Raw genomic sequence first — 23,821 nt, forward strand, 5'->3', positions numbered from 1 at the left:
AAAAAACAGGAAGTTTGTCACATTTATGTCTGTTTTCATGGATGGTTGTGTGTGTAGGTCAATTTATTTGATGTTTTTATGGTCTTTGTCAGTGAGAATGGAAAAACAGGAACTTTGTCACATTTATGTCTGTTTTCATGGATGGTTATGTGTGTAGATCGATTTATGTCTGTTTTTATGGATGGTTATGTGTGTTGATTATTTGATGGTTTTATGGATTTTGTCAGTGAGAATGGAAAAACAGGAACTTTGTCACTTTCATGGACTATAGAGTCATTAGGGAGAACACATGGTTAATGGGGTCAATGTCATTATTGTTGCTTTGAGCACGCGATAGAGTCATTAGGGAGAACATATGGTTAATGGGGTCAATGTTGTTGTTGTTGTTTTGAGCACTCGATAGAGTCATAAGGGGGAAGACGTGGTTAATGGGGTTAATATTATTGTTGTTGTTTTGGACACGCTCTCAGCGAATTCCAAGGTCAATGTTGTTGTTGTTGTTGTTTTGGGCACGCTCGAGCCAAATGTTATGAGTTTCCGGGGAACACCTGTGCTGTCAGTCATTAATCAAATTGTTTCCAGGGAATGTCTGACAGATGACGTCAAGTTAATTAATGCCTTTGATGCATTTCCAAAGAGAATTGTCTCCGGGACAAAGTTTAGATCACACGTGACAGATGATGTCATGATTGATTGATTGACACGAAAGGGGAATTAATTTGTTGTTCTAAAGAGAATTGATTCACGAAAGGGAATTAATTTGGAGTTCTAACAAAAGAATCGTTTCCGAGACAAAGTTTAGATCTTAGCGATGAATTGTTTTCGCGCGGGAATCAAGTTTCCAAATAATTTAAATGTGCCAGCCCAGAGATACCAAACAAAAGGAAGACGCTGAATTACGTCTAGGGATTATTTGGGCGAAACCCTTTTAGCCATTTTATGGAATTATTTCGACGAAAAAGTTAGAGACATTATAAAATATGATTTTTGAAGAGATTTTAGAAGAGAATTTAATGGTGAAACTCTGTGGTCGTTATAATACACAAGTTCCATTTGAACAGTGTTGTGAGATCCTCTACCACAACCCCAAAGGTCTCCGATCCCCCTACCCCAACCCCAAAGGGTTCCGATCCCTCTACCCCAACCCCAAAGGTCCGACGGACTCCCAAGGGACCAATTGGCCCTCAAGTTCCACCCCGAACCCTAAACCCCCTCCCCAGGCTTCCAAAGGCCCTCCCTCGGTTCCCAAAGGTTCACTAGGCTCCCAAAGGACCAATCGACCCACAAGTGCCACCCGAACCCTCACAGGACCACCGGGCTTCCAAAGGCCCTCCCCCCGTCCCCAAAAGTCCACAGGGCTCCCAAAGGACCAATCGAAGCTCAAGGGTCCCCTCAGACCCCCACACCCCCTCCCTGGGCCCCAAAGGCCCGCCCCCGGTCCCCAAACGTCCCCTGGGCTCCCAAAAGACCAATCGGCCCTCAAGGGGCGCCCAGCCCCCTACTCCGCCTCGCCCGGCCCCCCACGGCCCTCCCTCGGGCCTCAACGGCCCACCATGCTCCCCAAAGACGAATCGGTGCTCCAGGGCCCCCGGGTCCCCCACGCCCTTCCCCGGCCCCCCCAAAGAGTCCCCGCTCTATTTTTTTAATACTTTTTTATGGCTTTTTTATATCTTTTCTGAACAAGTTCCTTTCATAATGTCATCCCTAAACCCATTTTCCAACCTCAAAGAGTCCCCTACCCATTTCGTAAATACTTTCTTGAATTTTTTAACATTGTTTTTTTTTTTTTTTACTTTTTTGCGGATCTTGAAATGACATGAACACAAAAAAAAATTCACACATACACACACGCACAAAAACTTACACACACACACAAAACTTACACACACACGCCAAAACTAACAAACACACGACACAACTTAAACAAACAAAAACTAACACACACACTCACACAAATACTTACACATACACAAAAACTTACACACACACACACAAACACACACACACAAAAAACTAAAACACAAAAAAAAACATACACACACACACACAAAAAAACTTACACCCACATTCAAAATCTTACATTCACACAAAAAATTAAATTCACACAAACACTTACACACACAAAAACTTAAACACACGCAAAAACACTTACACCCACACACAAACACATACACACACACACGAAAACTTACACACACACACAAAAACTTGCACACACAAGCCAAAACTTACACACACTCAAAAACTTACACACACACACACACACAAACAAACACACACACAAAACTCACACACACAAAAAAACTTACACAAAAACACACACACACAAAATCTTACACGCACACAAAAACTTACACACACACAAAAACTTACACACACACACACGAAAACTTACACACACGCACAAAACAACACACACACACACAAAAACTAACACGCACACGCGAAAACTTACACACACACACGAAAACTTACACACACACGCCAAAACTTACACACACACAAAAACTAACACACACACACACACAAAAAAAAACTTACACATGCACACTAAAACTTACATTCACACAAAAACTTACACACTCACTCAAAAACTTAAATTCACACAAAAAATTACATTCACACAACAACTTACACACACACAAAAACTAACACACACACACAAACAAACTTACACACACACAAAAAAACTAACACAAACACACAAAAACTTACACACACACACAAAAACTCACACACACACACACGAAAACTTACACACACACGCAAAAACTAACACATAAAAAAAAAATTACACACACACACACACAAAAACAAAGACAATCAAACAAAAACTTACACGCACAACAAAACTTACACATGCACACAAAAACTTACACACACACACATTTACACAAAAAAATTACGATATTTATGCACAGTTATGTTTAAGCAATAAATATCTTAAGCCCCAACCGTTTTTATTCTTTAAAATAGTCCATCGCCAAGAAAATTATACTTTCAGAATCAACATGTCAGGGAACAAACTTTCAGGTTCGGCATGTAAGAGAACCCTAAATGCTCATCCCAAAAAAAAGGTAAGTTAACCCTAAACGCTCAAAGAATTTCTCTGAAATTACACTTTAAAGGTTCAGCATGTAAGAGAACCCTAAATGCTCATCCCAAAAAAGGTAAGTTAACCCTAAACGCTTAAAGAATTTCGTCACAAAAACACACACACACACACACAAAAACACAAAAATAGACACACAAACACAAACTCACACAAACACAAACACACACACACAAACACACAAACACAAACACAAAAACTTATAACCACACACAAAAGCTTATACACACAAAAACTTACACACACACACACAACTTACACCCACACGCAAAAACTTACATGCACACAAAAACTTACACGCACACAAAAACTCACACAAACACAAAAACTTACACACACACACACACAGAAACAAACACACACACACACACACAAAAACTTAACACACACACACACACACAAACACTCACACACACACGCGAAAACTTACACACACACACGAAAACTTACACACACACGCCACAAACACACACACACACAAAAACTTACACACACACACACACACACACACACTTACACACACACACACACAAAACACTTACACCCACACACAAAAGCCTACACACACAAAAACTTACACACACACACACAACTTACACCCACACGCAAACACTTACATACACACACACACATACATGCACACAAAAACTTACACACACACACACACACACACACACACACACACACAAAAACTACACACACGCACACAAACTTACACACACACACACACACACAAACACTCACACACACACTTGAAACACTTACACACACACACGAAAACACACACACACACTCGAAAAATAAAACAAACACAAAATACAACAAACACACATACACACACACAAAAACTTACACATGCACACGAAAACTTACATGCACACAAAAAATTACACCCACACGCAAAAACTTACATGCACACAAAAACTTACATACACACAAAACCTTACACACACACAAAAAATTACACACACACACACACAAAAACTAACACACACGCACACAAACTAACACACACACACAAACACACACAAAAACACACACACACACTAAAACTTACACACACACACACACAAACTTACACCCACATCCCAAAACTTACACACACACACACACAAAAAAACTTACAAATGCACAAGAAAACTTACATGCACACAAAAACTTACATGCACACAAAAACTTACACACACACACAATTAGACAAAAAAAATTACGATATTTATGCACAGTTATGTTTAAGTAATAAATATCTTAAACCTCAACCGTTTTTATTCTTTAGAATAGTCCATCGCCATGAAAATTATACTTTCAGATTCAACATGTCAGGGAACAAACTTTCAGGTTCAGTATGTAAGAGAACCCTAAATGCTCATCCCCAAAAAAAGGTAAGTTAACCCTAAACGCTCAAAGAATTTCTCTGAAATTACCCTTTCAGGTTCAGCATGTAAGAGAACCCTAACTGCTCATCCCAAAAAAGGTAAGTTAACCCTAAACGCTTAAAGAATGTCGTCACAAAAACTTTCTCATACAGCTAACCATTGATGTAAAACTATTAAACTAATTCATTTTAAATATTTGCAATTGGAAGAAAAAGCAAATTCTGTGTGTCTGTATTAGCTGCCTCAGACCCAGAAGGGCTGAATTCACATTTTAGAGACAAAAAGTGCACATAAAAAAGCGAATATAATAGCAATTTATAATCTCCCTCCCCCCCCCCAACTCAAATTTCTGGGGGGGGACATATTTTCATTGTATTTTGTATATTTTCCTTTGGAAAACACACCGAAAAGCCATATTAAGAGCTATATTTGTGAGTTTTTCTCTGAAAATTCCTATTTTTTGCCAAGCCTTAACCTCCCAAATTGAATGATATGAATTAGAATCTTGGGGAGTTATTTTCATCGAATTTTTCCTATTTTTGTCGGAAAAACACTGAAAAGACATATTAAGAGCTATATTTGTGAGTTTCTAACTGAAAATCCTTTTTTTTTCGCCAAGCCTTGACCTCCCTAATTGAAGGATATAAATTAGAACCAAGGAAACGTATTTTTATTGTATTTTGCATATTTCCATTGGAAAAAACACTGAAAAAGCCATATCAAGAGCTATATTTCTTCTTATTTTGCATATTTTTGTTGGAAAAAACACTGAAAGTCCATATTAAGGGCTAGTTTTTGAGTTTTTCACCGACAATTCCTTTCAAGCCCGGCCTTTATAATCAATGGAAATTAGTTCATTGTATTTTACATATTTTTGATTGGAAAACACACCGAAAGGTCATATTATATGAACTTACATTAAGCATTGGAGAGCTTACATTTGAAGAACTATCCATTATTTGCATATATTCTTCTATATTTCAGACTATACTGTTTTCAAAAACCTCAAAACCCCGAAATATACTCGCTTAACGGTTAACTATTCGCGAAAATCGTACTAGGTCACGCTATTAGAACAATAATTACCTCTCTATCTGTCGTTCACAGGGAACAGATTCAAAACCTTTACTTCCTACATCATTTGGTTTAATTACGACAAACGTGGCATGTCCAATACAGATTAAAACCAGAAAAGACCAGAAACACATAAAAATAAGAAAAAAGGGAATCGCAATCAATCTTGTGTCGAAGCGCTAGCGTTGTCTAAGTGAAGAATGATGTGGGACACAACATGTTGTTTAGGTCTTTCTACATAGCCGGACACTTCATAAAGAAGGTGTTATTGTAGCATCTTTAAAACAGGCTCATTTGATTGAAATTAAAGTGGATAATGCCCAATTCACAGGAGTAATATGAAAACTACGGTTTTAACAACGATTTGCAAGACTAGAAAGAAAAGTCCTTAGGAGTTCCCCCCCCCCTTCCGTCCCAACCGTCGCTCCTGAAATCACCACACCCCTACCCCCAAAACTCAAATTTTCTAGAGGATTTTAAAATCCCCCCCCCCAAACACAAAATGTCTAGGCACGTATCCTCATCATATATAAATATTTTAGCTGGAAAACCTGCTCGCTGATGCACTAGTGTTACCTAAGTAAAGAACTATGTGATTACAATATGTTGTTTTTTGGTTTTTTCATCATAGCCAGGGAACTTCGTATAGAAGGACTCATCCCAAAAACTTTGAAAAAGACTCATTTGATCTGAAATTAATGTGGATATTGACCAATTCACAGGAGGGGGGGAGCGTGAAAACGATGGTTTTTAACATCGATATGAAAGACTAGAAAGAAAAGTCTTTAGGAGTTGGACTGCCCCTCACCTCACCCTACAGTCATGAAATCCCCCCCCCTCCCCCCCTAAAGTTGAAATCTAATCTAAACCAGCATAACCACAAAATTACACAATATTGCATAGAAATACCAAAACCATAGGTTAGGCTATGTCAGGTTAGGTTAGAAGTTAGGTTTCTCCACGTTTAAGTCAGGTTAGATTAGGTTAGCTTATCATGAGCACACACATAACCATCCGTGAAAACAGACATAAATGTGACAAACTTCCTGTTTTTTCATTCTCACTGAGAAAATCCATAAACCCATGCATAAATGTGACAAAATTCCTGTTTTTCCAATTCTCACTGACAAAAACCATAATCCACGTGGTTCGTCTGGGAGATATTATGGCATCTCTACTACCCTACTGTAGAGGTTTCAAGCTTCTATCTATAAAATGTGGAATTTTGCATTTTTTGCCAGAAGAAAGATCACGGGTGCGTGTTTATTTTTTTTCCAGGGTTGACCGTATCGACCCAGTGGTCCTAGAATATCGTGGGAGGGCTCATTGGAATGGAAATTAAAAGTTCTAGTGTGCTTTTTAGGCGACCAAAAAATGGAGGGCAACTAGGCCCCCTACCACGCTCATTTTCTCCCCAAGTCACCTGATCAAAATTTTGAGATAGCCATTTTGTTCAGCATGTTCGAAAATATTCTAATAGAAAATATCATTATAATGAAAATATTATATAGTATTGGTTATTGGGAAGTATACGGACGTTTTCAGGGGAGATTTTTCCTGGTAGTGGGGGTGGGTGGGGGGTTATGTGGGAGGATCTTTCCATGAAGGAAGTTTTCATGGGGGAAGGGACATTGCTATGAAGGGGGCGCCGGACTTCCCAGCATTACTTAAAAAAGAGATCAGAAATTAAATATAAGAAAAACAAGTTTTTCAACTGCAACAGCAGCAACATCAAAACTTTAGACGAACAGAAAATATTACATATATGATTGGGTTCACCCCCTAGTCAATACCTCGCTCTTTAAGCCAAAGATTTTTTAGTACTTCCAAGAGCTATTTATTCTAATTAACGGCATTTGTGATTAAGCGGTCATTTTCAATGAATTGGAACAAAATTCGAACTTTCGCGTAAAGAGCGAGTTATTGACTAGGGGGCGAACCCCATAATACCAGTATTAAAAATTTATAAATATAGAAGTTCATTACGTAAGTTAATTCGTAAGTGACGTATATTTATTACTAATAAAACGTTCGTAGATAAAATAAAACAACTTTCAAGAAAGCCATTTGACCAAATAAAAGAAAATTAATATGCACATTTTGTTTTAATTATTCATATACTGTGAGCCAAGATCAAACCTGCATTTATTCAAAAACGTTCAAAAATTAAATAAAAAAAAACAATTTTTTTTAACTGAAAGTAAGGAGCGACATTAAAACTTAAACGAACAGAAATTTTTCCGTATATGAAAAGGGCTGTCCCCTCCTCAACGCCTCGCTCTTTACGTTAAAGTTTGATTTTCTCGCAACTCTTTTTTTTTAAATAATGAAAAACTTTAGCGTAAAGAGCGAGGCGTTGAGGAGGGGACAGCCCCTTTCATATATGGAATAATTTCTGTTCGTTTTAAGTTTTAGTTTCGCTCCTTACTTTCAGTTAAAAAAAACCTGTTTTTTTATTTAATTTTATAAAGATCGATGTGGGTAGAATGTATCAATTTTTTTTTCTTTTTGTTTAGACCACGGCACTTTGTATCGAAGGAGTTGCCGTAGGAACTTCGAAAAGGGCTATCTCGATTGAAAATAGAAAGGGCCGATGCCCTTTTTGATATTTGAAAGTGATTGGAGGTAAACTCATCCCTCTCCCACGCCCACCCTTCATTTGCCCATTATGTTTTAAAACTAAATGTTGCCTTAAGATTAAATCAAAATGCACTGTGTTAATGCTAATTCCCAATAGGGCATCTCAGCAGTATCCCAAGAACGACTGAGGGTATTATGTTCAAACTTTCGGGGCTACTATTGCTCTTAAAATTTAACCAAATCAAAATAGCGTAAGTGTATCCAAGCTATCAAAGAAAGTAAACAGATGTTTTTGCGAATGGTATCAAGTTTTCCATTTCAGGTCAACTAGAGGAGGTATGAAACTAAATAAAACACTACTATATGTGTCCAGATTTTTCAAAGGGTGTATGTTGTTAAAAATTGCTGAAAAATTTTCTCCCGCATACAAATAGCAGGCCTAACTATAAAGTCTTAAAAGAACGAAAAGATTTAGAGTATTATTTTCTTTGTCCCTGAAAAGACTATGATAATATAGAAGGCACAGAAATTAATTAAAAAAAACATTTTCCACAAAATAAGTTTTTCAAAGAAAAGTAAAATCAGATAATCTACCAAGCGTGAAACTGCCACAAATCAACATCGATAAATAAATGAAACCCGAAACGAGCAGAAATTCACATGAGTAGTGCTAAAACCCCTATGCCTTCCCAAGGCCAGAACATATTTTGCACTTAAATGAAAAAAAAATGAATGTGCATTATTAGTTTAATATAGCTCGTTTAGAGTTTGACTCGGTTATTTATTTTAATTTCTGTTCCTTTTGGGTTTCATTTATTTATCGATGCTGATTTGTGGTAGTTTCACGCTTGGTAGATTATTGGATTTTATTTTTGATCATTTTTGGTTTAATGGACTTCCTTACTTTCGTTTGAAAAACTTATTTTGTGGAAAAAGTTTTTTAATTAGTCACATGAAAGTCCCGATGTCACATGGAAGACCCAAAATCATTGGAGCCACTTAAGACTTTGGCATACTTGACACTTCTGATTTGCTAGTGAGTTTTACATTGTTTCCATCAAATCTAGCCCTGATAATAATTTCCCCCAAAAGTTTGGTAGAAACACTTAAACAAACTTTTATAACATCTGCAAAAACACATTTATTGTCTTGAAATTTAGAAGGAGCCTTAAAATTCTTTATCGACATTAATTTAGTTCTTTTCCATCTTCAATATTTAAAGATGGTTCCTAAAAAGTTGAATAAAAGAATAATTAATACCTTGGAGTTTCTACTACTGGGTTTACATCAATAATGATTGCCGCTTTTGCTAAAACCCTATTCAAGTCTTCAGCTTGTGGGTTGAATTCTGTGGTGGATTCCATCCTTTGTCTTTTTCGCTTCTGTAAGAACTCTTTAACACTTTTGGATCTAAATGATGGCTTTTTAGTGACTTCGTTGTATGTCTGAAATTATTCGTAGTATTCAAAACAAGGGAGCTAGCTTCAAAACCGAAGTATTATAAGAAAAAGGTAAACTTCGGCCTAAAGGAAACACCACTCATATATAGGATAACTCTGGATAGAACATACAAAGTGAGTTAGTACTACTAATGACAGACGGCTTCTTATTGACTTCGTTGAATGTCTGAAATTCATTCATTGTACGTCAAAATTGGGGAACAAGCTTTAAAACCAAATTATTAAAAAAAAAATGAACTGTAGCTTAAACAAGGGGGGATTGAAGGGGACGGGATGGAATCCCCCTCATATTTAGGATGACTCTGGAATTCACCAGAAATGAATTAGCAATAGACAGTAAAATTGTTTTAGAATTTGAAGGTTCCTTAAAGGTATCTTTAAGTCATATATAGTTTTAGAAGATAATATTATAAAATTGTTTATGGTAGCAAATTTATATGATTATTTTGTTATAGAAATGATTAGAAAAAAATCCTTGGTGCTTTCTAGGATGTCATTTATTCTCTATATCTATTCATAATATTTAATGCAAAATGCATGGACATCCATAATGGAGGGGACTGGCAGGGGTAGACGGTGGCGCCAGTACCCCCCCCCCCTTCCCTGGTTGAATGATACTGCCTTATATTTTCAAATTTTGTTTTGAGATTTCTATTACACAACTAGACCCTGGCACCGCACCGATAAGAGAAAATTGGCTGTAGCAGGGGCAAAAAATAGTAGCAGCAGCACGCCGCTGGCGTGATCATTGTTGACCGCAAATATTTTAGTTTTTATCAGTCTATCCCAAATTCCACCTTTAATTTACATCAGATTTAGGCCTATTCATGAATTAAAACTTTGCGAGCTCCTGGCTGGATGCTGGTCTTCTTTGTTATTCATCAAGAGAGGTAGAAATCTGGTAGAAATCAAATGGCCGTGTCATTTCAGAACCCTGGCATAATAGTTGAAATATCTAAAAGCTATGTATTTCTAAAAGCATTAATCATCAAAACAAGTAGTATTATTTTTTTTTATCAAGCAACCGTCACCATCAAGAAGAACTGTTACCATTTACATCACAGCTGGGTTGGTAGGAAAATCTTTACCTTTCCAGATTGGTTTGATAATGAAGTTTGGTTTCTAATCTTCATTCCAATCTGGAATGAAGATTGGAAAACCAAACCAATCTGGATTGGAACCAATCCAGATTGGTTGGATAATGAAGATCTTTGCTTTTAAGTACAGACCAACCAAATGTTATTTAGCTCATGAAGCTGGTGGCAAATTGCCAAGCTGATCAGAGGTTCTAAGTCCAGCATCGCCCCTAGCTGCACTGCCATCCTCTCACCCAGTGCTTTCAGTAAGCCCTGTGATTTTTTCTGCCACTGTGAAATAGGATAGTCATACCTGAACAAGTAAAGCCACATCGCCGCACCGACAAGAAAACAAAATGATTCAAGGAAGGAAGGAAGGCAGAACAGTGCTCACATCAGTGAGAGCCAAAATTAAAACTGCCTTTACTACAAGGAAGGCAAAGAAGAAGTGAAAAAAAAATGAACCAACAAAAGCAAGACAAACAAAGAGGCGGGCTGTGAAGAAATTTGGTGGGAAGACATCACTGAGGGTGAAAATGAAACTGAAAAGGTTCAGACAGCATCTGTAGATGACAACTCAGACAGCTCTCTTGGGTAAGATGGTGAAAACGAATGTGAGCTTAGTTTTGATTTGGGTTGGAGTTGGTTGCTTTGTAAAAGTCATCTATGAGGACCATTAGGAAGAAGGTAGAACCTACTGCAAAGGCCACTGTAACGACTATGAATGGTGGGAGAGGTAATGTGTGAAAGTCGCTGGAACAGCCAGATCATATCTACTGCATAAAATAAGATTTAGGAAAAAACCTCCAGTACTTGGACCACGTGTGATCTTGGAAAATTTTTTTAACTAAAATGTATCTTCCTAAACAAGGACAGCAGATTCTTAATCTTGAACCTGATGCAAATAGTTGGGATTCGCTGACTACAATCTTATAGTCAAGCCTATTTAAATATGATTACTCTTTTTCACAACCCATGTCAGTGATTGAATCTGTCCTTGATTGAGATATTTCAATTTTAAGTTCATTCTGTCCAAGATTGGGCAGTAGCCTATTTTCAAAGATTGCAGTCAAGTTAAAAACTTGCAATTACAATTACATTTCTAGTACCAACTGTCTGTGTTAACTGTCTGTTAACTATCTTTTATTAACAGTCTACTATTAACTGTCGTCTTTAAAATAGTTACAATTGTATATGAGTGAAATATTCAAACTAATGGAATACTTATTAAGAAAATTTAGACAGATTTAGTAGAGGAAAATTTGTTTTCCAGGTGGAATAATGGGTATAGCTATTGAGATGGTGATTAGGGAGACCTGCATCTGTAGTTTCCTTCCCCTTCATTTCTTTCAATCCCTCAAATATGTCCCCATCCTGTTACTAGACACCCCCTATTCTGCTCCTAGTTATTATACCTGCAGTGGTTTTATGACAAACAAGGAAACACATTATTTGTCCTCAGAATAAATTCATAATTTAACTGTTAGGAACTTGAGAATTTTCAGATTCTTCCGTTTCAAGTAACGCTGCTATGTAACGGAATCAAAACCTCAGTATTTAAAAACACCTGCCTATGGCAAGAACTCAAGAAATATTGATTCTTTGCTATACCAAGGTGTCTTGAAATATAGAGGTCCTTAAAATCTCAAGTCCCTACCTGGAATTAAATGTGGTGTTTGTTTGAAAGACAATTGTCTATTCAATGGGTGTGCAAGAAGTACTAATGCTAAATAAAAACTCACCCTGGAAGCACAAGGAATCCCTGCAAACTATTTGTGTGCGCACTTGTTTGTTTAACTTTTAAAACAGCATACTTTTAAAACAGATGTCTAAGAAGGGAAATCGAAATTTTTAACCACACGAGAAAAGAAAAACTCCAATATTGCAGTTGGTACATTAAGAACTGGCTCAAATTAACTCAAAGTCAGCGGAACGCCAGCACCTTGGCCGGTGGCAGTGCGCCGGCGACGTTACGACACTTCGGCGTTAGTCGAACGGGCCTCTCGTCGTCGGTGTTTGATTCATACGCCGGTAAGGCGCTGGGGTCGATATCCAACATTGGAAGTGCCGATTACACCAAGTTATCCCCCCCCCCCTAAAATTCAGCTTATGGGTGCCCATGGAGAAAGGTATAGCAAATTAATAAAACAGGAAACTTGACCTGAATCCCTAAGAAAAAAAATCGATATAATGTTGCTTCACCCATCATATTCATAAAGCTATTACATCCTTGACGAAAACAATAGCTTTACTTGTTATTATTTAGTGATTTTGCTTTAAGATGATAAAATAATATCTTTTTCCAAAAGTGTAGCGTGGGTGCGTTTTACAATGTTTTAAAACAGGTCAATATCTGCATACTAACATAATTTTGATCATATTAAATATCGTTAAAGGAGAGTTTAAGAACAAAGGGGAAAAAAATTAAAGCTGGACCGGAGAATATTTTCCTATTTCTTAATATATTAAACTTTAGTCAACTTAAAGACTTGCAAATATCACTTTGACAATATGATTTTCAGTCTCCAGCGACTACCACCCTTTGTCACCCGTTTGCTCCTTCTTCGGCTCATTTTGGAATGTATGAACAAGGCACAGTCAATTGTGAAAGAGGAAAAGTTTCAAGGTGATTTCAAATCCTCTTCACAGCAAATAGACTTAAAATAGTTAAAATAGTTAATAGTTAAAATAGTTCCATAACTAAATTGCCGTTCTCTTAAAAAATAAATAAACAACAGGACATATAATTTATCATTGATGACAGTGGACGGAGTCACTGTTTCATTTTATTTAAATTTAATGTTGTGAATTTGCCTAATCCTGGTAGTTTTCTTTTTTTGCCTTGTTCTTTTCCTTCCCAAAGTTACCATGTTTTGTGCTTGCATTTTTATTTTTCCTTATTTTTAAAATTTTGAGTTTTTGTAATTTTCCATTATTGTCGTTTTTATATTTATCATTATTTTATCATTTTTATTTTTATAATTTTTATCATTTTTTCGTCATTCTTTGTTTTATTTATTTTTAAGTAAAATTATGTTTTAAAATTCTGTATATTAATTTTTATTTATTGAACAAATTAGTTATAAATATAAATTAATTTTTATTATAAATGAAAATTAATTATTAAATAAAACCATTTCGTTTAAATTATTTTCCTTAAATTATATTACTTAATTTATTTGTTATTATTATTCATCTGCTTATTCTTTTATCTATTTATTTATTTTCTTTTTTACTATTATTTATTATTGTTATTATTTTTTATTAATACTTTTTTATTATTTATTTATTTTCTTATTTTTTTATTCTTTCCTATTATCATTCCATTTTTGTTATTTTTATCATCCTTATTTCTATCATTTTTTAGTTTTGTCGTTTTTGAGTTTTTATCGATTATCATTTTTGAGTTTTTTTTTTTTTTTTTTTATAATTGAGTCTTCGTTATGAGTGCAGCTCCCGACTGGCACGGTTTGAATTTTTCTGTTTGTCAAGTTTTTCTCTTAAACAAAAGTCTTGAATCTTAGTAACAACAAATGAACTGTTTATTGACTTCTAAATTTTAATAAGTTTAAACTTAAACTTGTTTTGAGTTTTTCTAGCTCCTCTGAGTAACATAGCACTGTCAAAGTGTTAGCAGGTATTAATTCATATTACATGAAAGTCAAAGTTCCCTTTTTTGTCAGCTTCCTCATTGTCTGATTTGATTCAGCTGTTGTGTACCATGTAATATAGAAAATTACTAGCTTACCTCTTCACGTTCATCAACTTGACTCACATCGGTGCTTAATGGAGTTGGCTTGAATTTCTTCATTGGTCTTGAACTTCTTATTTGTAACTTGGATCTGCGCGTTTCTTCACTAAGAACTGATGAAAAGGATACTGATACGAACAGCACAGCAGCAAGAAGAAACTTGGTGTTCCTAAGAAGAAAAATCAGCTTGTGAAGTTTTTTTCAGCATTGGTAATGCCTCCTATTATACTTTAGTCTTTAACATACAAGGGGATGGAGGTCTGAAGGTAGTGCTTCACCAAAGATTGCATAATTAAGGGTTAGGTAGTCAGTAAATTATTAACACATTAATACACATGCCAAGATCCATTTGGAAATCCATACTGAATATTTTCAAGAGAAGTTATTGGTGTCCAATTTAGAAGTTTTTGGTGCAAACAAAAAACCAGAACCCTCACCGTTGATGCTACGGTGTGTTCCCATTTGGTAACAATGGACAGATTCGAATTTACCTTTATTTATCAACTTCGACAATAACGTAAGAAAAAGTAGCAAAAAGTATAAGAAAACAAAAAGAATTCGAGTTCTATACAGTAAATGATTTAAAACAAGTTTTAAGGTGGAGTTCCACCCCACAGTTTCGACACTGCAGACGTGTTTTCTTCCTTGAAACTGTGCATCAGCCATGCTTTGGAGCAGGCTCAATGATGTGGACAGTAGCCTTCTTTTTAAAAATACGTATCACTTCAGGACGTCCTCTCCCTCTGTTGGCCGGACCAATAGTATCGTTGCTAAAAAGACCTTCCACAACTTTTCTCACATATGTTAGCTGTGACAACTTTCCTCCGTTATCATTTTCATGGATGTGGCAGTAGAATTTTCAAACTGCTACGCCGGATGCACAGAAGATTCTGACCAATCATCCAATATCATTTTTTGGTTCTCACAATGGGTCTATAGCAAAAAAGGGCGTTGTCTAGGAGGTCAACACCACCCATAATTTGGTTATAGTTCTTGACAATGGCTGGCTGGGGTATAAATATATCTTTACGAGCAGTGCTTGAGTACCGTTTGGCTTGAAACTTGGGTTCATGGTATCAAAGTTGGTTGCGATGAATACAAATTTGCTATCATTCCATTTGACAGCTAAAATAGTTCCTGACGATCTGAAATCCAAGAGCCCACGCCCATTCTTTTCCAGGGTCTTCCATTGAGCAACCTCTCAAGTGATTTTCATGGAATGTTCCAGTTGCCCTAAAACCAAGGCAATGAAGCTGAATAAGCAGTTGTAAAAAAGCTGTAAAAAAGTTGTCAAAATAAACTTCATGCTTTGATGGGTCTTCAACGGTTGATAGAAATTTGTTATAACTCTTGATCGAGATCGATGTTGAAAGGGTAGTCATGAGAGCAAACCAATACCCAGGCCTTGTAGAAAAAACGATTTGGCTTACCCTTGATTAACATTTTGCAGCAATAACGCCCGTTAAACGGTACCATTGGCTCGTCAATGGGGAGTTTACTGCAGAAGGTCTCAAACTGTTTCAACTTTGAATTTACAACCTATAAGAGTGGTCGGACTTATGCTAGTTTGTCGTCACGGTCAAGATTTTCATTGTTGACGAAGTGCAAGTACTGCTTTGTCTTAATGAAACTAAGACATGAGTAGAAATGTTTCTACTCATGAATTTGGATACAATGGGGACACCCAAGTCATCTGACTTGGACCAATATAAACGTTCACTTAGAATATTATGATACCCAGACTGCCGTATAATCGCCAAGAAAGTTTTCAGTCGTCAAAGCTGAAAGTGAAGCCTAAGTCACCTTTCTGTGACGCATATCTGGTATGCTCTTTGACAATCAAATCACGAATATCGTCATCGAAGAAATGGCAGAAGATCTCATACTCAGACATATTTATCAAGTGAGCCAATTTATCGAGGGCACTCTCATGTTGCAACAAGAGGTCGGCAATGTATAAGTTTTTTTCCACTGTGGGGCTTGATTAGCTTAGCTCTTAGGAGTAGTCCAAGCTTTTCTCTTAGGAGTCGGACTAATGATGGGCAGATCATAACTATCGGTCTCAGGAACAGCAAGCGCCGCATGAATATCTGTCGTTCTGGCAACATCACAAGGGAACTTTGGGATACATCAACTTCTGCAGCCTTATTTCCCTCCTCTTCGTCACTCATTTCAGCCACGCCAGGAATGTTTATAATCATGTCAGCAGGATCCTCGTCGTCACCATACATCTCTTCTAATGCGGCAACAGCTTCTTCGATGTTTCGAAATGGTTTGGATCTCATCAGTAAAGAAAAATGATGTTTTAAGCTCATATCAATCAGTACTCGATTCTGTCCACTGTTCCCAATTGGGAACATTTTCATAAAAAACCCTGAGATATAAGTTTTACATAGCAGACTGACAAATAGCGTTCCATAATCTTACTCTGTAATGAACTGGCCTTACGAAGGACCCTAGTTTCAACGGAATTAGTTGAAACTATAGCTAAGCCATAGCTTAGAATTAGCATCGTCAAATTTATTAAAATTTCCAGTCTTACTAAAATCAAGAAAATATACTTACCCTGGATAATTCTGAATGCCGAAATTTAATCTTATCACTGTTCTTAACTAAGTTACACTCTTGAGCGTCTCGGCAACAAAACAATGAACTAAAAATTCCAAAGTCAAACTGTTCCCGATTGGGAACAATGGGCACTATTGGGTTAATACCAACTCCAGCTCTCATTCTTGGTCTTTTTGGGAGTGAACCTAGACTCCAACAATTTTAAGATTTTGGAGCCCTGACGTCTATAGTCATGGGCACCCATAATCTGAATTCCAGGGGGAGCAAACTTTGTCTAATTTCTACTTTTAATGCTATATAATAGAAATCTCAGAACAAAAATATAAAAAAAGGCAGAATCATTCAGCCTATGGGGGGGCAAGAGCCCCCCTGCCCCCCTCCCCCCCCATATGGGCGCCCATTTCTATGGGCGCCCATAGTACATCCTCAATTTGAGGCACCCAAGTCGGACTCTTACTTTTTAAATTAGCTTGTTGCAGTACTTAACTCTTTATATTAATTAATTAATTTAATTTTAATTTTATTTAATGAGTCGGAGTTTCAGTTAGTTCGTTAAGACTAATTCCAACTTCTAGACGTACTAACTTATATTACTGTTAAGGCTTCATAGCCTTATTTTCTAAACATTCCAAGCCCGATTCCTTTAGCCCATAATTAGTGTAAAATCTGAACCATAGCCTAGTCTAAAAGACCTATTCAAAAAAGTGAAAATTGAGGAAGAAAATTCAGTTTGTACCCTTTTAGCCCCGAGCTCCTTAGAAAAAATCCTCTGGCCTACCCCCAAAAATATTTAACCTATATGTACTAGGCACGTACACAAAATTTAATTATCAGAAGGGGAAATATTTGAAGGATGTTAAAACCAAAAAAAAATGATCTGCGGCTATGTTGAATTTTTTTTATAAATTTCTTATATCCTTCAATACACTTTAAAAATTAATTAGTTAAGTCGGGTGTAGATGTAAACCAACGAGAAAGTCGGGAATTATCAAACAGTTCATGGTAACAAACTGTAAGCAGGGAGCGATTCGTGTTAATAATAACCAAAATTCAAAAATAATGAAATCTGATGACAATATATTCATAAAAGGAATTCATCATTTATGTCAATTCTGCAAATATAAAATTCATTAAGTTTATAGCAGCCCAGCAAAAATTACAAACAGAGGAAAATTCTCCCTATTTTCAAAATAAAATACCCTTAAAAGAGTTATTTATCTCGATGGAAACTATACCATCAAGTTCAGCAAACTAGAGAATCCCCTTTTAAAAATTTCAGAACCCTATCTACAAAAAAGTAAAATTTTGCTTTTTTTTCTAAACGAATGATCATGGCTAATGATCATGGCTCATGGCAATATAACGGCTAATGTAAAAAATTAGGTAATTAGCTGGTCTAGCATTGAATCAGGAGTTAAGCAGGGTTGTGTTTTATTCATATTTATTTTGATCGTTTTGATGGACTTTGTCCACTAAGGAATGCGGCACAGGCTATGGACGAGCATGGGAAAATGTTAGCAAAATGAATGATTTGTTGGAGGTTTCGAGAGTTTAGGGTATAAGAATTTGTTTGAAAAGTATTGTAAGAAGGTCAAGTCACTTAGAGTAGGAATAAATGAAGGTGACGAGGTGATGTTGCGTAACGAGAAGACTGATCAGACGGATAGCTTCACTTTCCTGGGTAGTATTATTAGTAAAGAGGATAGATGCAGCAAAGATGTAACAAGTAGAATAGCCAGGGCCTAGGAGGGTTTTTCACAGTTGAAATAAGTTTGGAAGAATAGGAAGACAAGTTTTTAAACCCAGATTAGAATATTGGAAGCTACTGTGGCACAAAAGATTGTGCCACAGCAAAGTGGTATTTTCTGTCATTTTGTCTATTAAACTCATTTTATTTGCAACACGAATTTTAGATATATTTTACGTATAGAATGGATTTTAGATTCATTTTGGGCTTGATAAAACTACATGCAGTTATGTGTAATTGCGCAGCGGTTATAATGGAGAAGCGCAAAAAATCACTATTTTTTAATTACTATTCATAAATTTTACTTTACTTATCTATATTATTTCTATTAATCCTTTTCTTTATTGTACCATACACGCTGTTTTGTATTCTATACATATTTTGGTTTATTTGTATTTTTATGCAATCAATGTTTATGCCTTAAAAGAAAGAGAGAAAGAAAGAAAGAACAAAAGAGCTCAGACGTAGCTTTTCTGCAGAAAGTATTAACAAAGTAAAGAGTTAGTCTTCTAGCCTAGTAATGGTCCAAAGACAAGAATTTAGTAATTCAAATCATCAGCCTCTTTAATTAATTATGCTTTGTAATTTCCTACTATTTGTTGTCACATTGTGTTCAATCATCCTAATCAACTATAGGAGTATTTACAAGTTTTAAGTATTGAAGGGAGAACCAAACCACAAAATGCGATTGAAAATATGTGTTTAACCGTATCGTATAGATAGGAAAGCAGTATAAACTTGGAAGTATAAACATCTCACTTAGTCATATATTGAAAGTTCCACTGCCATTCAGCCCTTGAGCATACTGCAACCCCACCCTCATGGTATCAACTCTCGACTCCAAATTTGACACAGAAATTTTACAAAAAAAACTTAAGCGTTCAAAAATATGCTTTGGAGGGTAGCGCATAAGCCATGCGTCTCCAACGGCACACGCTAAAATAACTCAATTGGTCCGCTGTTTACAGATCCACTTCAGTAGAAAAGTTGTATAGTCTACACCTTACTAAAGCAAAGAATTAAAATCTGTATGATTGAAGGCACTAGTTGGGCCCATAAACCACTTTCCTTATTTACTCCTTCACGGTAAAGTTCTCAGTCGAACATTACCACTTTACACCTTACTGAATCCAAAATCATAAAAAAATACATTTCAAAACCAGAGTGAATTCCAGCTATGTCCATGCTGTAGACTGGGGTCGGGGGAAAAGTAGCAAAGTCCTAACTTGGAGCAAAATATCCAAGCTAAAGTTCAAGTCCAAGACGCTGGATTTTTAAAACACGGGTGAAAAGTGAGCGACATCATAAATCAGTGTAAAAAAAGCAATTCCTGCCAACAGATGTAGTGTAAAAATGAGCTAAATCCAGGGTAAAAACCATCAAAGTTGTGAATTGGTGCAAAATCAAGCTGAGTCCTGGCTCAGTCTGAAAATAACCTAATTTCTCCCTTAGTGAAACAACAGTAAAACTCCTGACTAGGATTAGGACTGAATTGGTGACTGAATTGGACTGAAAGGACTGAATTGGTGCGCCCCAGTAAGATAAGCTTATTGTGCTTTGTGTGAAATTGAATCTTGCAGGGATTTTCAGTCTTTGGTTTAGAGAGCTAAAGTGGGCAAAAACCCCCTAATCCCCTACCACACTACAAAGTTTCGGTAGAAATACAGGCTTGTTCCCCCTTTTTTCAACAAGAATGGTGCAATGGCTTTGAAATCTCCCGTCTCATTTTACACCGTTCACCTGTCAACTTTCAAGCAGTAGTTATTTTTTCCCCTCAATTTCTACATATGGTTAATTCAAAATAATCTTATGTTAAGAAGGCAATTCCCTTGTCTGAATGGGCATGGAGTCTAGCGTATATACCTTCTCTATAGAAGAGAATTTCCCAAAGATCGGACTAAGAAACAGTTTAAGGACCAAGTAAGCAAACTTTCTCCTCCTATCAAAAACACCAACAAATGTTATTTGGAGATCATAGGAAAATTATAGGAGTACATGCAGAAATAGTCAAATTAAAGCGGGCGACGGAAATAAAAAAACAAAAAAAACAATTGAGACATAAGATTTGGGTGGGATTCTGTTCTTCTTTATTCTGTCAGAATTTAATGCATCAAACACTGGTTTTACTACTGCTACAACTACTTTTAACAAATCACCTCAGCATCAAGCCACCTGAGGCCAAAACTGCTAAAAACGCTCCTCCTCCACCCCAATCTTTTCAAAGCCTCTCTCCCAGGAAGTTCCCATTTCTCTTAAACCTTTACTTGCGACATCCTCCCACCCAAACCGAGGTGGACCAACTTTTCGTTTAGCCCTAGACGGTTGGCCGAAGAGGAAAATCTTTAGTAATCTGTCATCCTTCATCCACAGAACGTGTGCTAGCCATCTCAGCCCTTTTCTCATTATAGACCTAGAAAGTGGGATGGAAGCAAACTTTTCGTATAGCCAACTGTTAGAAATACGGTCAGTCAGTCGGGTACCTAAAACAGTCCGTAAGCAGTTTCTCTGGAATAGCAGACCTTGCTTGGAACAGGATTCATTTGGTCAGAATAGACATTTGTGATTTTCTATTCTTTTCAGATCTTAATCTGAACCTGGCTGTGGCTCGCTCTCCCGCGTCCCAGGGGGGTTCAAAGACTTAAATGTTTTAAACTGTATACCAAAGTGATTATTTTCTGATCATGATGTACAAATAGTTTTAAGATAGCGTCCTCTTTTCCGAGAAAATTGTTGGCTTTAACCCTACTGGAAGAAACAATAAAACGGTTTTTTTTAAGCGTTTTGGAGGGAGAATGCGAAAACCATTTCAATTTCTTTAGTAGGGCGAGGGGCTAATGATGGGTATATATGCAGAGCAGGAGCCTTAGCCAACCACTCTCACCCTCCCTGCACAAAAATCTCGATATTCGTTCTATAACTTTCTATATTTTTTGAATAGTTCACCAGTTTTTTTTTTTTTTCTTGCAATTTGCAATGAATTGCATCGTAAATTTCTGGCCAAGAATTTTTCCGGTGGGAGATAAAACCGCAGAAAACGGTATAAATGTATCATTTTCAGGAATATTTTTATTTTATACAGATTTTATGAAATTTTTAGGAGGGAATGATCTTTGGTAGGCGAAAAAATGTAAAATGACGGGCCATATCCGTTACTAAAATGATGGGGTTAAGGGGGAACAGAGACTAGTAGGACTCCCTCTCCGTTATGCCAAAATCCAGGGGGAAATTAAAGGGTAGGAGGCCCCTTCCTACCCCCCAAAATTTTTCAACTCGTAAAAATGTAACGAAAATGCATGAAAGCAAATTTTTATGTGTTTCCAAAAATCTATTGTGCTACCCCCCCCCCCAAAAAAAAAAAATCCTGAATACGCCTTTGCCCATATATAAGCGCTGTTTTAAGGTTCATGATTCCCTAACGACTAACCAAGGTCCTTCCAAATACGTTCCTTACCCCTTCCTCCTTAAAAATTGTTACGCACTTAGAAGTTTTGAAGATTAAAAAGGTATAATGCTTACATATTTAAAGACGAATCTCTGTGTAGTCTTTCCAAGCCGTTAACTAGCAAGCAACTGGCAAAACTGAAAATTAATACCAGAAATGTATCGGTGAATTACCTTGCACGTGGCGTTGAATTATTCTGACTCCGCCTTATGGTCGGTTTAATAAACCGCTTAATTATTAATTGTTTTTTAGTTGTAATTCCAGCTTTTTTGAAGTTCAAGTTCAAGTTTTTAACATACCTTTCCAAATTTAAACTGGTCCTAACGGAATTCGCTCGGGACTTGCAGAACAAGAAGAAGATATGTTGCTGTGTTTTTAAGGTGAACATTACAAACTGCTTTCAAAAACGGAGCCACGTGGTCTGTTTTTATCTTAGGATAGCCAATGGTTACTCAATATGGAAGATGTAATTACGTTTTGCCAATTCACTTGTAGCAAAAACAACGCACTAAAACACTACCTGACTAGTGAACAGTCATAAAGTCCTTCAAATCCATTAGTGGGTATCAACTTATGACAATATTTCTTCAGAACACCCCAGGAACGTCTTGACGTGGCAGCTATATCCATGTTTAATAGGTGTCTGAGTTGTCCTTCTTGTGGGGAGGTTCTCCATGTTATTTATGATAAAATCAAAGGAACAAAAGTAATTTATCGGAACCTCACTCTTACTGAATAGTGAGAGCCTTCATCTGGACACTTATAGGTATGAAAATTTGTTGAATAGCCTCGTCTAAGGATAGTAGAGGTTCTGGCCTCTCTTGTACCCGGGATAAAATTTTGGTAAGCCCCCTCTCCTGGCTCATACAAAATTTTCAGGCCAAGTTTAAAAAAATTATTTATTAACAAATTATTTTCAATTTATCAATTTATTAATAATTTATTATTAATATATTATAATTCATCTTTTAATTAATCATTTAAAGTATTGAATTAATTTTATTTATCTTAGTCTAATTGTTTTAATTACTATTATTTCATTATTTTTAATTTATTTTTATGTTATGAATTAATTAATAATCTATTAAAACCGTTTCTGTCTAAGGATGAGTTGGAACGCGGATTAGTTTTCAATAACAGAGGTTATTCCGAAGATAGCATATTAAAATTCCACCAAGAGACGTTTAGTAACAAATAATACATCAATTAATACAAGATAACAATTAATACATCAGAATAATTACTTTCAATGATGATTCCAAATATATAAATTCATTAACTTGAATGTTACCCAGCAAAAGCTACAAACCTGAGACAATTTGCCTGATTTTCTAAAAAGGAGGAAACACTCCAAAAATCCGCGGAATCATATCAGAAATCATACCGTCATATTTAACATATCACAGAACGCTACTGAAGAGGTTTTAAACTCTTATCTACAAAATGTGGATTTTATTTGTTTTTTGCCTTTTTTTCCAAAATGTGATCGTATCAAACAAGTAGTCAAAGATTAACGGGACAAAAAAATTTGAGATATCCATTTGGTTCGGAATAGTTTGAAAGCCAAATAACCATGTATCTATGGATGACCTGACCTTCCATCATCCTTTGGGAAAGGCCTGTATATTATGTAGT

General features: G+C 36.3%; 1 protein-coding gene across 1 annotated transcript in view; it reads right to left on the reverse strand.

Moving 5' to 3' along the window:
- Positions 1–22,310, reverse strand: part of LOC148953771 (uncharacterized) — a 29,313-nt gene extending 7,003 nt beyond the window's left edge. Inside the window, exons 1-3 of the mRNA XM_089086809.1 lie at positions 22,261–22,310; positions 14,427–14,598; positions 9,403–9,587 (exon numbers count right to left, since the gene is read on the reverse strand). Of these exons, the coding sequence (XP_088942935.1) occupies positions 9,403–9,587; positions 14,427–14,598; positions 22,261–22,262 (359 nt within the window). The 5' untranslated portion in view covers positions 22,263–22,310. The remainder of the gene's footprint in view (positions 1–9,402; positions 9,588–14,426; positions 14,599–22,260) is intronic.
- Between the last annotated feature and the right edge of the window lie 1,511 nt (positions 22,311–23,821).

Source organism: Artemia sp. Qi Xiang Cuo, chromosome 3 (assembly GCF_049724085.1).
Source record: "Artemia sp. Qi Xiang Cuo chromosome 3, ASM4972408v1, whole genome shotgun sequence".
In the NCBI taxonomy this organism is placed as follows: Eukaryota; Metazoa; Arthropoda; class Branchiopoda; order Anostraca; family Artemiidae; genus Artemia; species Artemia sp. Qi Xiang Cuo.